This window comes from Bufo bufo, chromosome 1, assembly GCF_905171765.1.
Source record: "Bufo bufo chromosome 1, aBufBuf1.1, whole genome shotgun sequence".
NCBI lineage: Eukaryota > Metazoa > Chordata > Amphibia > Anura > Bufonidae > Bufo > Bufo bufo.
Genome location: NC_053389.1, coordinates 601626225 through 601642848, shown reverse-complemented (window position 1 = coordinate 601642848; position 16624 = coordinate 601626225). Strand labels below are relative to the sequence as shown.

General features: G+C 45.8%; 1 protein-coding gene across 5 annotated transcripts in view; it reads right to left on the bottom strand.

Annotated features, from left to right (window-relative positions):
* The window catches only part of PPP6R2 (protein phosphatase 6 regulatory subunit 2), a 205691-nt gene that overhangs the window by 113527 nt on the left and 75540 nt on the right, over window positions 1–16624 (bottom strand). For all 5 annotated transcript variants that reach the window (XM_040413539.1, XM_040413542.1, XM_040413541.1 and 2 more), the window contains exons 6-9: window positions 16293–16358; window positions 15239–15351; window positions 10750–10863; window positions 9081–9210 (exon numbers count right to left, since the gene is read on the bottom strand). In XM_040413539.1, the coding sequence (XP_040269473.1) occupies window positions 9081–9210; window positions 10750–10863; window positions 15239–15351; window positions 16293–16358 (423 nt within the window). The remainder of the gene's footprint in view (window positions 1–9080; window positions 9211–10749; window positions 10864–15238; window positions 15352–16292; window positions 16359–16624) is intronic.

The following is a 16624-nucleotide window of genomic DNA, read 5'->3' as shown; positions in this document are numbered from 1 at the left end:
TCAGGTCCACAGTTTCACATTACTATGCCTTTAGTTTGCTTAAAACAATGGATATAGAAATGGAGAGAGAAATACCTTTAAGAGAACCTGTCACCATAGAATGTTTATGCAATCTGCAGGCAGCATGTTATAGAGTAGGAGAAGCTGAGTCGATTGATATGGATTTTTTTGTGCTTTTTCCCCTTCCTGTAAACAGCTATCGGTACAGGAGGAGGTGTTATCAATGATAGTACTGTGTGTATAAGTGTGTATACATAGATATCAGTCAGTGGTGTTATCAGTGATTGATAGCATTCTCTGTGTATGAGTGTGCATACAGAGATAGCTGTCAATCACTAACAACTACTCTCTCCCTGTACTGATGGGTATTCACAGCAGGTAAAAAAAAGTAAAGATATAAATGTATAAAGTACAAGTTTTACTGAATCATTTCCCACAAAACTATATATAAATCTGCTCAGCTCCTCCTGCTCTAGAACATGGTGCTTTCCCTTTAAAGGATAAGCCACCAATGTCAGATGCAGGTCTCACCTTGGGAACCCACAAAGTGAGCAGAGGGCAGCTGCGCATGGGCGGCCGTCCTTTCACTGCATGCACTGTCTGCCTGCCTTAACCTTTGGGGTTCTGTTTTAGAGAAAGGTGCAGGAATCAGAGTTGGGACCCGTACCTATCTCATTGTGATATGCCATTAAAGTCCCAGATGGCCTAACCCATTTAAGGCTGGAAACACACATGCAGGTTTTTTTTGTAAATCTATTAACGTTTTACATATAAAAGCATGAGGTCTAGAGTGAACAAAATAATGACAAATAGCATGAACAATCCACCCTCCCATCCAAACCTTCTCATCTGTGTGCATTCAGCTCACTGAGTAACCAAAATGGCGTGTCAAGATGTAGACCAGGCATCCTCAAACTGCAACCCTCCAGCTGTTGTAAGACTACAACTCCCACAATGCCCTGCTGTAGGCTGATACCTGTAGGCTGTTTGGGCATGCTGGGAGTTGTAGTTTTGCAACAGCTGGAGGGCCGTTTGAGGATGCCTGATGTAGACAATGAAATAGGATTACGCCCACTAAGAACTTCCAGAAGGTAGCAGGAAGTGTGTTCAAAAACGAGATTTTTGTTAACTCACCTGTAAAATCTCTTTCCCGCTTTATTCATTGGGGGACACAGGACTGTGGGTATAGCTTGCTGCTGCCACTAGGAGGCGACACTAGGCTGAAAACTGTTAGCTCCTCCCCGGCAGGCTATATCCCCTCGATCTTGAAGAGATCACATCAGTTTGTGCTCCAGCAGTAGGAGAAGCAGAATTAAACTGAAAACCAACAGGAACTGCACACTGCCGTAAGACCGAACCAAAAACAAAGTCCCAACTGGCAAAACATTGACCCCACTTGCCGTGCAAAGAACATTGGGTGGGTGCTGTGTCCCCCAATGAATAAAGCGAGATAGAGATTTTACAGGTGAGTTCACAAAAATCTAGTTTTCTCGCTCATATCATTGGGGACACAGGACCGTAGGACGTCCTAAAGCAGTCCCTGGGGAGGGAAAAACAAATCCCCTGAAACAAGCCCCCTCATGGAAGTCACTACACTGCTACCTGCAAGACTCTGCGGCCGAAAGCAGCATCCGCCGAGGCTAAAGAATGCACTCAGTAAAATTTTGTGAAGGTGTTTAGGGAGGACCAAGTCACCTATTTACACAACTAAGACTCAGAAGCGTGGTGGAGATGAGCCCAAAAAGCCCCGACCGCTCTGGTAGAGTGAGCCGCGATCCTGGGCGGAGGCACCTTGTCCCTGGAGCGATAGGCCTCGGCAATGGCCGACCATATCCACCGGACAATAGTTACCTTGAAAGCCGCCAAACCTCTACGAGGCCCTTCCGATATCACAAACAGAGCATCCGTGCGCCTGAAAGGGGCCACAACAGACAGGTATATTTTCAAAGCCCGCACCACATCCAGACGATGGAGAGAAACCTCCCGTGGATGAGAAGGCTTAGGGCAAAACGAGGGTAGAACAATGTCTTCGTTAACTTGAAATGCGGAAACTACCTTCGGTAGAAAAGACGGCACTGGACGGAGTACAACCTTGTCTTGATGGAATACCAAGAAGGGCTCCTTGTAGGAAAGAGCCGCCAGTTCCGAAACCCTTCGAATAGATGTAATGGCGACCAAAAACGCTACTTTCCAGAAAAGCAAACGAAGGGAGACCTCTCTCAGAGGTTCGAATGGAGCGGCCTGGAGCGAACCTAGAACCAGGTTCAGGTCCCAAGAGTGCAACGGCGGCGATAGGGAGGCACGGTGTGAGCTACCCCTTGTATGAAGGTCTTGATCGGACCTAAGACGGCCAGTGTACGCTGGAAAAAAATGGATAGGGCCGAGACCTGCCCTTTCAGGGAACTAAGAGCCATACCCAGTTCCAATCTGGACTGAAGAAACGCCAGTATCGTAGGAAGGGAAAACCTCCTGGGAGGAAGACCGCGTTCTTCACAGAAGCGCAGGAAGGACTTCCAGGTCCGATAGTAAATCCTGGAAGAGGAGGGCTTTCTGGCCCTAATCATAGTTCGAATGACCTCATCAGAAAAACCCCTCTGTTTCAACAGAAAGGTTTCAACAGCCACGCCGTTAAAAACCTCTAAACTCTGATAGAAGACTGGGCCCTGGGAGAGCAGGACGGCTGTGAGCGGAAGAGGCCACGGAGCATCCCCTAGAAGAAGAATGAGCTCTGAGTATCAAGCTCGTCGAGGCGAGTCTGGGGCGATCAGGATTGTCTGGATGCCCTCCATCCTGATTCGGCGCAGGATCCGAGGCAGGAGTGGTAAGGGGGGGGGAACACGTAAAGGAACGAGAAGCTGTCCCATGGTGCCACGAGAGCATCTACGTCGAACGCCTGCTGGATCTCTTGCGCGAGACAAGAAGCACGGGAGCTTGCGATTGAGTCTGGACGCCATCAAGTCCACTTCCGGACGTCCCAACTGAAGACAGAGAGCCTCGAACGCCTCCGGATGGAGAGACCATTCCCCCGTGTCCACCGTTGTCTGGCTGAGAAAATCTGCCGTCCAATTGTCCACTCCTGGAATGTAGACTGCCGAAATCACCGGAACATGGGATTCTGCCCACTGTAGAATCTTCGCAGACTCCTGCATCACCGCAAGGCTGTGAGTCCCCCCTTGGCGGTCCATATAAGCCACAGCCGTGGCATTGTCCGATTGATTGGACGACCCTGCAGGAGGGGAGTCCAATGGCGAAGGGAGAGATAGATGGCCCAGAGTTCCAAGATGTTGATGGGCAGTTTGGACTCCGATGGAGTCGTGTGGCGAAGACCCCGCCCCAACCATGGAGGCTGGCGTCGGTTGTAATTAGAGTTGTTGCGATACCAAATTTTTGATTCGGTTTCGATACCATGAAAAAGTATTGCGATACTCGATACCATTCGATACCACGCGAAAAAAATAAACAAAAAAAGCCACGTGCATTCCTCATTTTTAAAAATGGCGAATCGCGCAGTTTTTATTTTATTTTTTCTGTTCCGGCATTCACCACCTAGATTTTTTTTTTATATTTTAATAGTTTGGACTTTTCTGACGTGGCGATGTAATATGTTTATTTATATATTTTATATGTGAAATTGGGAAAAGGGGGGTGATTTATACTTCATATTTTAGTGGGTTTTTTTTTTCACTTTTTATTTAATAACTATTTCCCCCCTTAGGGGCTAGAACCTGGGATCTTTCATCCCTTTTCCTATTCACCCTGATAGATCTCTATCAGGGTGAATAGGACTCCACACTGTCCCTGCTGCTCTGTGCTTTGTGCACACAGCATCAGGGATGTTACCATGGCAACCAGGGCTTCTGAAGCGTCCTGGCTGCCATGGTAACCGATCGGAGCCCCAGGCTTACACAGCTGGGGCTCCGATCAGAAGCTGCCACTGCACCACCAATGAGGGGGAGTGGAGAGGTCCCTGTGGCCACTGCCACCAATGATTTTAATACTGGAGGGTTGAGAGGGGCCGGCGCACTGTGCCACCAATGATTTTAATGGGATGGGGGGATTGAGGGGGGGGGCACACTGCACCACCAATGATTTTACCCCTTTATACAGGAGGCGGGTACTAGCAGATCAGCGGCAGTTAACTGCCGCTGATCGCAGCTCCCTGTCAGGGGCAGGGTGCCGGCAATGCGATTCTGCTGCCGGCACCCGCCTCCTGTATGTGTTAAAGACTGACTACTGTATATGAGTCCAGACTTTCACTATTAGGCCACACAGAGCGGCGCCCAGCGATGTCTCAGCACTCACCATTTAGTCCTGGGCGCCGCTCCGTTCGCCCGCAGTGCCCCATTACTGTCTCCTCTCCTGCTCCACATGCTGCTGATTACTATCGGAGCGATGGGAGGAGACATCAGCTTCACTAGTGGGCGTTCCTTCTCCCTGGCTGTAGCGCTGTCCAATCGCAGCGCAGGGAAAAGGAACGCCCACTAGTGAAGCTGATGTCTCCTCCCATCGCTCCGATAGTAATCCTATCATTGGTGGCGCAGTGCGCCCGCCCCTCCTCCGCCCCTCTCTTCTCATTGCCGCCCCTCCTCCACCCCCTCTCTTCTCATTGCCGCCCCTCCTCCGCCCCTCTCTTCTCATTGCCGCCCCTCCTCCGCCCCTCTCTTCTCATTGGTGGCAGCAGCACAGGGGGAGGGAGGACAGCTTCCTTCTCCCCGTGCTGCTGAGAGAACATGAGCGCGCCGACAGCAGCGCGCTCATGTTCAGAGATACTAGACTGCGCAGAAGCGCAGCCCAGTATCGAAAAAACGGAAATCCCGGTATCGTATCGATACCGGGACAAAAGTATCGATTGGGTATCGAAATTTCGATACCCGCAACAACCCTAGTTGTAATAATCGTCCATGTCACTGGAAGGAAGGATTTCCCCGTAGTCAGGTGCGCAGTCGCGGTCCACCAACTGAGAGCCGAACGTGCTTGCCGAGACAGACGAATCCTGAGATCCAGAGATTTGTCCCAGGATGACAAAATGGCCCGCTGAAAACACCTGGTGTGGAATAGAGCGAAAGGTATGGCCTCGAAGGAGGCCACCATCACGCCCAGCACCCGCATACAACTGCGGATGGACATACTGCGACGCTGGAGTAGCAGACGCACCGACCTCTGAATGTCCAGTCTCTTATCCAGTGGCAGGCGCACCACGGCTGCACCTGAATCTAATATCATGCCAAGCAACCTGACCTGAGTGGCGGGAGACAGGAATGACTTCGGCAGATTGACTATCCATCCGAAGCGGGATAGTGTTCTCAAAGTGATCCGAAGACTCTCCTCGCATTGAGAGACTGTAGGAGCCTTGATCAAGATGTCGTCCAGATATGGGAGTAGAGTAATGCCCCTGGATCGCAGAAGGCCCAGAAGGGAAGCGAGTACCTTTGTGAACACTCGCGGAGCTGTCGCCAGGCCGAATGGCAGGGCGACAAACTGGTAATGGCACGAATGAATGGCAAGCCCGAAGAAAACGTTGATGAAGGGTTGCTATGGGAATGTGTAAGTAGGCATCCTGGATGTCTATAGATGCCATAAATTCCCCCTGTACCAACAAAGCAACCACGGAGCGAAGGGACTCCATCCTGAATTGCTGAATGCGGAGGAAGCGGTTCACTACCTTGAGATCCAGTACTGGGTGGACATCACCCTCCTTCTTGGGAACCACAAATAGGTTTGAATAAAAAACAGTAAACCTTTCCTCTAAGGGCACCGGGGTTATCACCCCCGTGAGAGAAGGGATCGAACTGCCTGAAAGAATGCTGCCGCCCGAACTGGGTCCTTGGGAGGTTGAGAGAGGAAAAAACGGTTGGGCAGGATACACTTAACTCTATCTTGTAACCTAATGTAACAACCTCGAGTGCCCATGCGTCCGAAATATGGGCCTGCGAAATCTCCTGAAAGAGAAGGAGATGACCCCCCCCCCCACCTGTGAGGGGGGGGGGGCCACACCTTCATGCTGAAGGCTGTTTCCCGGGAGCGGAACAAGTTTGCTGAGCCCGCGGACGCCTGAGTGGATGGTCTAGCCGTAGAGGAGGCTGCCGGACGGGTGCCCAAAAACCGGCGAAAGGACAGGTAACGGGAGGATGGAACTCTAGGACTAAGGGAACTAATCTGCCTTGGGTTGAGGCAGATGGGTGCTTTTCCCACCCGTTGCTTCTGAAATAATCTCATCCAACCGGCACCAAAGAGTCGAGACCCGGCAAAAGGAAGCCTCGAAAGCGAGCGTTTAGCGAGCATTTAGAGACGAATTTGCCGCCCAGACTTTTAGCCATAGCTCTCGGCGGATAGATTCCGCGAGAGCCGAAAGGGGAAGGGGGGCATCGTCCCCGCGTCCAGAGCCGCTTCACAGAGATACTTCACTGCCTGGGAAATTTGTACCGCTAATGACTGGAGCTCCGCAGGGGGGAGATCGGCCACAAGGTCTTGGTTCAAACGGAGGGCCCAGTCCGAGAACACCTGGGCTACCCATGCAGAGGCGAAGATTGGTCGTAATGCTGAACCACTGGCTACAAAAATCGACTTAGAGAGCGAGTCAATGTGCCGGTCTACCGGGTCCTGGAGAGAGGAGCCGTCCGCCACCGGGATAGCCGTGTTTTAACCAGGCGAAAGAGAGGCCCATTAACCTTCGAAAGAGAGGCCCATTTTTCCACGCAATCAGCTGGAAAAGGGTAGAGCAGGTCCAATCGCTTTTGAACAATGATGCGTAGACCTGGCTGGTCCCAAGCTTTTGCGACAACTACAGAAAAGTCGTTGTGTAATGGGAAGGACTTAGGAGTCTGCCTTGAACGCAAAAATGACACTCCCTGGTGGCTGGTGGAGGGAAGTTCCTCCTGAACCTGTAAGGTGTCACGGATAGCAGAAATCAGGCTATCCACCATGGATGCAATCTGGGAAGACTTTTCCAAGTCCATCTCCATATCTGAATCCGCAATCTCACCCTCCGATAGTGCGTCACTTAAGAGGGATGACGCCTGTAATCGGGAACTGGGAGGGGGAGGTGATGCGAAGGCGTCAGAGGAGGAATGGTGACCTGCTCTAGGACGCTAGCTAGGAAGCTTGCTCCTGGTTTGTGAGCCTTGCGACGGTGTGGACTGCACCGGTGGCGATTTCTCAACCAAACGACCCAGCAAAGAACGGGTGGAATGGGAGATTTTAGAGAGGTCTTCCACTGCCAGGGACAGGGACCTTGCCCAGTCAGGTTCCTCACAGCCAGGATGGCCCTGCACTTCTGTGGGCTGCTGTAAAATGGAGGGATGGCTCTGTGCAGGCGCATGACATGCAGAGCATAGTGATAGTGACTGGCCACAAGGGAACTTTACCGTGCACGAAGTGCAGGCATAGTAGGTGGTCCTGCAGGGTGCCTGAGGGGAGGTATTGGCCGGATCAGACATTGTGGCACAGATCTCTATGTTGGAGGGGGTAGCGATCTCCTACCAGAAAAATGTCCTGTGTCTCACCCTGCAGCCGACAGGAAGGAGGAAAGCGCAGTGCCGCGGCGGGAAAATAAGCTCCACCTCCTCCGATGCTGAGAGGGATGGCAGAGCAGGCCGGGAAGAAGACACGCCCCCCCCTCCCCGCTGTGGCGTCCTCGCTCTGCGGGTATGGAGCCGCCATGAGCCGGGGATGTAATAGATGCTGGCCAAGGTGGGGAAGTGGCCGCACTGAAAAAACGCCGCTTGCGGTGATATGAGCTGCGTCCCTTTTCTGAGGGGAGGAGGGAGGTGTGCTGTAAATCGAGATGCCGCTGTGGAATTAACCCTTTCCGTGCCCTTGTGGAAGGTCAAGGCGCCAACGACGGGTGGCAGGTGGGTGGATGAATCGCTACCCCTTACAGCAGGGACGGGAGGCAGGGAGAGAGTAGTAATACTCACCTGTCTTCATCTGTGATCTTCACCCTTTAGTGTTGTTCCAGCAGAGCCACCACAACGACCGCTGGTAGAAAGCGACAGGGGTCTGGGCAGAGAAGGGCTGACGAGTAGGTGGCCCTCTTGCTGGCAGAAAGCAGGGGAACGAGGCTGCCCTGGTCCACTTTGTCTTCTTGGGGGAGGCAGGGCGGTGGGACAACAGACACCTGCCAGCCTCCCAAGGAGACAGAGACGCCATGCGAATCTGTGCCCCATCCCGGAAACCTATAAAAAAAATATAGAAATAAAATGAATCAAAAAGAGCCACCCTACTAAGCAGGGAGGTCTGCCTCCTACGACACTAAGCTAAAAATTTATGTGATCTCTCCAGGCTGGAGGGGGTATAGCCTGCAGGGGAGGAGCTAAAAGTTTTCAGCCTAGTGCCGCCTCCTAGAGGCAGCAGCAAGCTATACCCACGGTCCTGTGTCCCCCAATGATATGAGTGAGAAATTAGAGATAAGTCAGGATTTAATTGTATTGGAAAGTGTATTAATAAAGATAGACCATTTTTCAAAGAAACATTTTGTCAGTGTTTCTGTATCCATGAGAGTATTCAGCCAATTCATTTTGAAAAGAAACATAACCTTATTCCTCACCCAAGAGATAGGGGGTAGAATGGGGTTATGGCAGCAATGTAAAATGCTTTTCCTACCAGCTGCAGCCCAGCTGTGTAACAAGCCTTAACATTTATAGCTAAAGTGAGTTGAGAATCAGAAAATATACTGAAAATAACCCACTGCGGGATCAAGGGGACATATGCAGTTTTTCGAGCCAAAGCTAAAAGTGAATCCAGCAGGACTGCTTTAAAATTCACTTTGTGGCAAAAATTGCCACAAAATGTGTGTGACTCCTGACTAAACATTATGGTCATCAACAATGAAAAAAGTAATTAAGTTCATAACATACAGGCAAGATTATAACTCTGGATCAGTACAAGGCAAGAAATGTAGTGTATTGAAAGTTATTGACTATTCTATTACTACATTTAACGTAGTTTATACCAACTCTGAACTATATAGTGTTCAAATTTGAACACAACGATATAGATACCAGTATTTTTACAGTAAAGGTAACCAAATAAGGGTATTTTATAGTGCAGATAATGAATACAGGTGCAAAAAAAGGACTTACCTTAGGGGGATGCTGGAGCAGTTGATGAAAATCCTTCAGACGTGATTCTATGCCCTGAAGAACACTGCTACTGACCACTGCACTTGGCCTCTCATATCCCTGAGGAAGTGAATCCAAAAGAGGATCCACACTATGGACAGAAGAAAAAAATAAGTTATGAGTAAAAAAGTACTAAGTAAATTGCACTAGCAAAAGAGTTTAGCAATCTAGAAATGAAAGTAAATGACAAGCAATTTTTTAGATTCCAGTGTATAACTGGAAAGTGAAATGGTTTATGCAATTATTAAATTAGTTAATAAAATAACCAGCTAAGGGTACTTTCACACTTGCGGCAGAGGATTCCGGCAATCTGGATGCAAACTGATGGCATTTGTCAGACGGATCCGGACGCGGATCCGTCTGACAAATGCTTTGAAATACCGGATCCGTCTCACCAGTGTCATCCGGAAAAACTGATCCGGTAATAATCCACTTCAATGTAAATTAATGCCGAATCGGCATTCCAGCAAGTGATCAATATTTTTGGCCTGAGAGAAAACTGCAGCATGCTGCGGTATTTTCTCCGTCCAAAAAACATAAGAGGGACTGAACTGATGCATCCTGAATGGAATGCTCTCCATTCAGAATGCATTAGGATAAAACTGATCTTTTTTTTTCCGGTATTAAGCTCCTGTGACGGAACGCAATACCGGAAAACAAAAACGCTAGTGTGAAAGTACCCTAACACTCTGAAACAGCACTGTCTACACAAGTGTGTCTTAGGTTTAATGAATAATCTGTCACGTTTCAAAGCTCTTTAAAAAATTGTAAATTGATTTAGTCACCTTTATGGAGGAGACCTATACTGCATAGTTTTTCCCTACCACCTGGCTCTCCACAAGGAGAATCAATACGTCAAATCAATCAAAGACGTAACCTGTAAAAATGTAGTTAGGACTTTATTGGATTAACTTTTAAAGGGGTTGTCGTATCTCACACATAGATGGCATATGGCTATGATATGCCACCAATGCCTCTGGGACCCGCTCATATCTCCATAACTTGCCCCCAAAGTGAATAAGAGCGCACTGTACATGGGCGGCCACCCTTGGCCATGTGCATTCTCCATTCACATTCACAGCAATATGCCACCAATGTATGAGATGACACAACCCTTTTAACTAGCACATGACAACTTATCAATTCTATCTGACTGCCAACTTTTTTACCAGAACTTCCAAATAGACATGGAATACTAAGCAGACAGATTAAAGGGAATCTGTGAGCTTTGAAACACCCCAAACTGGAGTAGGTTGTGAATAGTGTAAGTGATGCCAAGTCTGGTTTTGTAATTTATATCTTCTCCTGTGCTCACACAAATAATGCGAAGAACTCAAAGATGAGCACTCTCAATGCATTTTACTGCTGGTTTGTTGGAGCACAGCGTCAGAATGTATGAAGATAAAATTACATAATTGGAATCAGCTACATTGACACTATACACCATTTACCCTTGTTTGGGGGTTATTTCAGAGCTGACAGATGCCCTTTAATGAAATAAACATTGTATTTTGCTTTATAGCAGATGCCATATTATATTGATGAGCCTCTGGCTTTGACAGGGTGCATACTATAAGATTGTTGGCAAGCAAAGCTTCATTTATTATATTCTATCCATAGAATGACAAACCTTGGTCTCCTGGTTTCCAGTAATGTCAGCAAAATTTGAGTCCCACACACAACACAGGTCTCAGATGGCTCTCCGTTAAACATGTTGTGCAAAAGTTGCTCTACACACGGTTGTCTACAAGTACAAAATCAACCAAATCTTTAGAACTGAAAAATACTTATAAAGTCCAACAACAAAAGCATATTAAAGTGTACCTGCCACTTGAGGTGATTTTTCTGAATAGGCTTTTGTGTGTGTATGCAGAACACCACTATATCTGACCATCATATGACTATATCTGACATTTTTCACCAGTTTTCCCCTTTGCAGGCACCATCCCTGATCAGTTTTCACTGAGCTAGTGGATGGACACTATCACATACAAAGAAGAGGAGGACATTATAATGCAGTACTTAGTAGTGTGGCTGAAAATCCAGCACTGGAGTGAGACAGAAAACTGACTACAGCCAGCAGCAGTATCTGTCTGCGTGTCTCTCTTCCTCTGATTCACCCCAGTAGCTCACTACCCTCCTCCCTTCCATGAACTTCTATAGGCGGCATGTAACCTGATCCCTCAGTGAGCTGAAAGTCCGTCATGTCTATCAAGGCGAATTTTAGCCATGAACTCAGGGTTGAATGATCAGTTAAGGACATAGGTGAGAAGCAGCAGTTCATTAGTGGAGAAAGAGTAATTGGTTCCAGGACGACCATTGTATGTTGAAACCAAGTTGAGTAATTGGTTCCAAAGCCCCAAAATGTCATCCAAGATGAGAGAATATGAAGGTTTAAGAAAAATAATCAGATAACTAAGACATATAAAACAAGTCCTTACATAAAACAGTCAGGAATAGCTACTAACTAGAACTAATACAGCTATTTTATCAGAGAAGTGGCATGAGTGGTTGGATCCGAGTCTGAGGCATTGTATGTTGAGTCTGGTTTCAACTTACGATGGGTCAGAAAAGACCATTGTATGTTGAAAATACTGTATCCCGACTGTATCCCTGGGAGCACTGTACTAATAATTAGGATCAGTCACAATATGGCTGATCATATGTAGTTGGGTGCTTTATACAAATGATCCGACCATCAAAATGCCAGACTAAACTGGCAGATCAGCACAAAGATGAAAAAAAATTATTGTGGCAAATGATTGGCCTTAAAGGGAATCTGTCACCTATTTTGAGCCTATAATACTGTTAACATAGCAATGTGCAATAAAGTACCTTCATTCCTGCATGTGTCCTCTTTCTTTTATTCAACTTTTCATTCAGATGAAAAAGCGATTTTTCTGATATGCAAATTAAGTCTCAAGGTGCCCAGAGGGGCGTTACTACTTTGCTCTAGTGCCCAGTAACGCCCCCTGCAGTGCCCAGCCCGCCTTTCTTCCCAGCCCAGCACGCCTCCTAAGAAATAAATGTACTCCTACATCCTTGCCGAACGGCGCCGCCCCCTCCACTACTTCATGTAATTTATTCACTGCACCGTCCTTGCTTCCTCCTCTCTTGGCCTCCGAAATCCCTGGGCAACAGCCTCAATAGTGTCATGCGCCGAGCCCAGTGACGTAATCAGTGCGCTGTTGCCCTCTGGAGCAGGAGTATCGTACAGGCACAGGCACTCAGCAATACTGCGCCTGCGCCGGATTTCGGAGGCCAAGAGAGGAGGAAGCAAGGACGGTGCAGTGAATAAATTAAATGACGTAGTGGAGGGGGTGGCGCCATTCGGCAAGGATGTAGGAGTACATTTATTTCTTAGGAGGCTGCTGGGCTTAAAAGAAAGGCGGGCTAGGCACTGCAGGGGGGCGTTACTGGGCACTAGAGCAGAGCAATAACACCCCTCTGGGCACCTTGAGACTTAATTTGCATATCAGAAAAATCGCTTTTTCATCTGAATGAAAAGTTGAATAAAAGAAAGAGGACATATGCAGGAATGAAGGTACTTTATTGCACATTGCTATGTTAACAGTATTATAGGTTCAAAATAGGTGACAGATTCCCTTTAATTGCCCAATTATATGACACAAGCCATATTTTAAGCTGACTACAGTTGAAAAATCCCCAATATTAAGGATCAGTTTTATAGCAAACGCATACATTTTAAAACGCTCATCAGCTGATATGGTCAAAATCGGACATGCCATTTTGGCCAACTTCCATCCAGGGCCGGTGCAAGGATTTTTGCTGCCCCCTCATGTCACTCACTCACTGACAGACACACATACACACTGACAGACAGACACGCTAAACACTCACCTCCCTGGGGTCCAGTGTGGTGCAGCTCCTCAGTCCTCCAGCACGCCGTTTTAGTATTCCGGGGCTGGAATGACGTCATATTCCGGCATCACAGAGGGAGGAGTGGGGCGCTGCTAGAACAGCCTCCCTTGCCGCCCGCCTCCTCTCCTCCGGTAATTTACTGGCAGAGCAGGCACCTGCCATCAGGATAAGCAGATGCCTGCTCTGCCATATTTAAGAAGGACCTCCACCTCCTGGCCCCACTGTAACGGCGCTGGGGGCAGCCAAGAGCCCAGGGCTGCAGCCTCAGTCAGGGGGAGCCCCCAGCAGGCCGGCGCCCTAGACGAACGCCTAGTTCGCCTATACGGTTGCACCGGCCCTGCTTCCATCTCATGTGTACGGCCATCTTTAATCCCTTCAGTTTTCACCCTTCTGCCCAGGTCATTTTTTGCAAATCTGACACGCGTCACTTTATGTGGTAATAGCTTTGGAACACTTTTATTTATCCAAGCCATTCTGAGACTGTTTTCTCGTGACACATTGTACTTCATGATAGTCATAAATTTGAGTCTTTTTTCACCTTTATTTATGAAAAAATCCCAAATTTACCAAAAATAAATAAAAAATTTGCAATATTCAAAATTTATATTTCTCTGCTTTTAAAACAGAAAGTGATACCTCATAAAATATTTATTACTTAACATTCCCCATATGTCTACTTTATGTTGGCATCATTTTGTAAATGTCATTTTATTTTTTTAGGACGTTATTAGAAGGCTTAGAATTTTAGAAGCAATTCTTAAAATTTAAGAAAATTTCCAAAACCCACTTTTTAAGGACCAGTTCAGGTCTGAAGTCACTTTGTGAGGCTTACATAGTAGAAACCCCCCATAAATAAGCCCCATTGTAGAAACTACACCCCTCAAGTTACTTAAAACTGATTTTACAAACTTTGTTAACCCTTTAGGTGTTCCACAAGAATTAAAGGAAAATGGAGATTAAATTTCTAAATTTAACTTTTTTGGCAGATTTTCCATTTTAATCCCTTTTTTTCTTTAACACATCAAGGGTTAACAGCCAAACAAAATTCAATATTTATTACCCTGATTCTGCAGTTTACAGAAACGCCCCACATGTGGTCGTAAACTGATGTAAGGGGACACGGCAGGGTGCAGAAGAAAAGGAACGCCATATGGTTTTTGGAAGGCAGATTTTGCTGGACAGGTTTTTAGATGCCATGTCCCATTTAAAGCCCTCCTGATGCACCCCTACAGTAGAAACTCCCAAAAAGTGACCACATTTTGGAAACTAGAGGATAAGGTGCCAGTTTTATTGGTACCATTTTTGGGTACATATGATTTTTTGATCATTCACTATTACACTTTATGGGTCAAGGTGAAGGGTTAGGTCATGTGATATTTTTATAAAGCAGATCGTTACGGACGTGGCAGTACCTAATATGTATACTTTTTCTTATTTATTTAAGTTTTACACAACGATAGCATTTTTGAAACCAAAAAATTAAGTTTCAGTGTCTCCATAGTCAGAGAGCCATAGCTTTTTTATTTTTTTAATGATTGTCTTAGGTAGGGTCTCCTTTTTTGCGGGATGAGGTGACGGTTTTATTGGTACCATTTTGGGGGACATACGCTTTTTTGATCACTTGGTGTTGCACTTTTTGTGATGTAAGGTGACAAAAATGGCTTTTTTTGACAGAGTTTTTATTTTATTTTTTTATGGTGTTTATCGGACGGGCTGGATCATGTGATATATTTATAGAGCCGTATGTTACGGACGCGGTGATACCCAATATATGTGTTTTTCCCTTTTTTTTTTTTATTATGAAATCTGGGGAAAGGGGCTTTTTTTTTTTTCCTTTACTTGAAACTTTTATTTTCTTTAAAACACTTTTTTTTTTTAACTTTATTTTTGTCCCACTCTGGGGCTTTAACTTTTTGGGGTCTGATCCCCTCTGCAATGCATTACAATACATCTGTATTGTAACGCATTGCCTGTTAGCATATTACACAAAGTAATAGGATCACCATGACGTACTATTATGTCAAAATGCGGGAAGTCACTGACTTCCATGACGTAATAGTATGTCACATGTCGGGAAGGGGTTAATTTCCTGCTAAATTGTTCAACTTCAGAGGTGGGAGAGGCTTAACAATATGTGTGTTCCACTGCAGAAAGGGCACATGAAGGAATATTTAAGTGGACATTTCCTACTTGAAAGGACTGCCTATTGATTACGGTAAGAAATGCGTATCACTCACGTTTCAAGGGTTACCAGCAGAGGATCAGTCTCCAGTATCTCCTGCATCTGACTGCACTGATCTCTACTCAGGCGAATGAGATCACATAAGGTCTGGGATGCATTAGACTGCCTCTAAAAAAGAAAAGGCATAAAAGTGAGTGTAATGCAAAACACAAGACCAACAAACAAAATCTGTATAATAATAATAATTTGGTGAACATAAAATATCAGTAAATAAAGCAAATAAAAATTGGATACAAAACAGAATATTCTGCATTATAAATGAATATAAAAGGCATGTTCTTAAAGGGAACCTGTCACCACGAAAATGCATCCAATCTGCAGACAGCAGGAGAAGCTGAGCAGATTATAAAAGAAAATGATCCAGTATAATTTAATTTATAAACCTCTGCACATTCGGAGCTTAAAAGTCATGTGGGCAGGCCTATTCAGTGATTGACAGCTCCCTGCTTATTAGTGACAGTCACATGACTCCTAAGCATATCAGAGATTTAATTGAATAAAATACAAAATATACTTAATCGTTTACCATAAAACTATATCTCAATCTGCTCAGCTCTATAAGATGCTGCCTGTAGATTGAGCTGGATTTTCATGGAGAAGGATCCCTTTAACAGATTTGATAAGACAACGTGAATGAGAATATGCTCTACCTGAGGTTCACAACTAACTTAAATTATTAGAAGACAAGAAGGAGTTCCATGATCATGTAACAGCATGAGTCCGCAGTCTGAATACATTTATACAGGTCACAGAACTTCAGGGTGATTTTTAATATTCTTTATAGTTTATATTAGGTTGAACTGAATTCATCATATGACTTCATAAAATGGAGACATGCATAGAAACATAAAAGAAAATAAAGTGTTGCGCTAACAGGAGCTAGTAAGCAACAGCAAGCAAAGATAACTACGAGCAGACGAATCAGGAAGATGTGTAACTGAACACTAGGAAAATAAATTAGGTCATTTCCGCATAGATGGCAGCTCTTCCACCCTGGAATTATACTGCATTCCCATTGTGATATCTGCTTCATGACAGTTAATACTCACATCTTCATCTTGACTGCAATGGATAAGATCTATCAATCTCTGAATGAGCTTCTCCTCGTTTAACCACTAAAACGACAAATGGGAAAAGTAAAGTTTCTAATATTTGTTAGAAAAGAAAAAGTTTACAAGCGTAAAGTGCTAACAGAACACTGGTACAGCATATAGTTCTGAAGGTGATGCAATGCCAAATGCCCTGAACACAAGCACAGCTAGGGTACACAAGACACTGAGGTGGTATGTAACATTTTGTCTTGTATGAGGTCAACATTTTCTATGAGAAAGTTGTTTCATTTTAACATTACAAAACAGGAAAAAATAATTTTTTTATACAG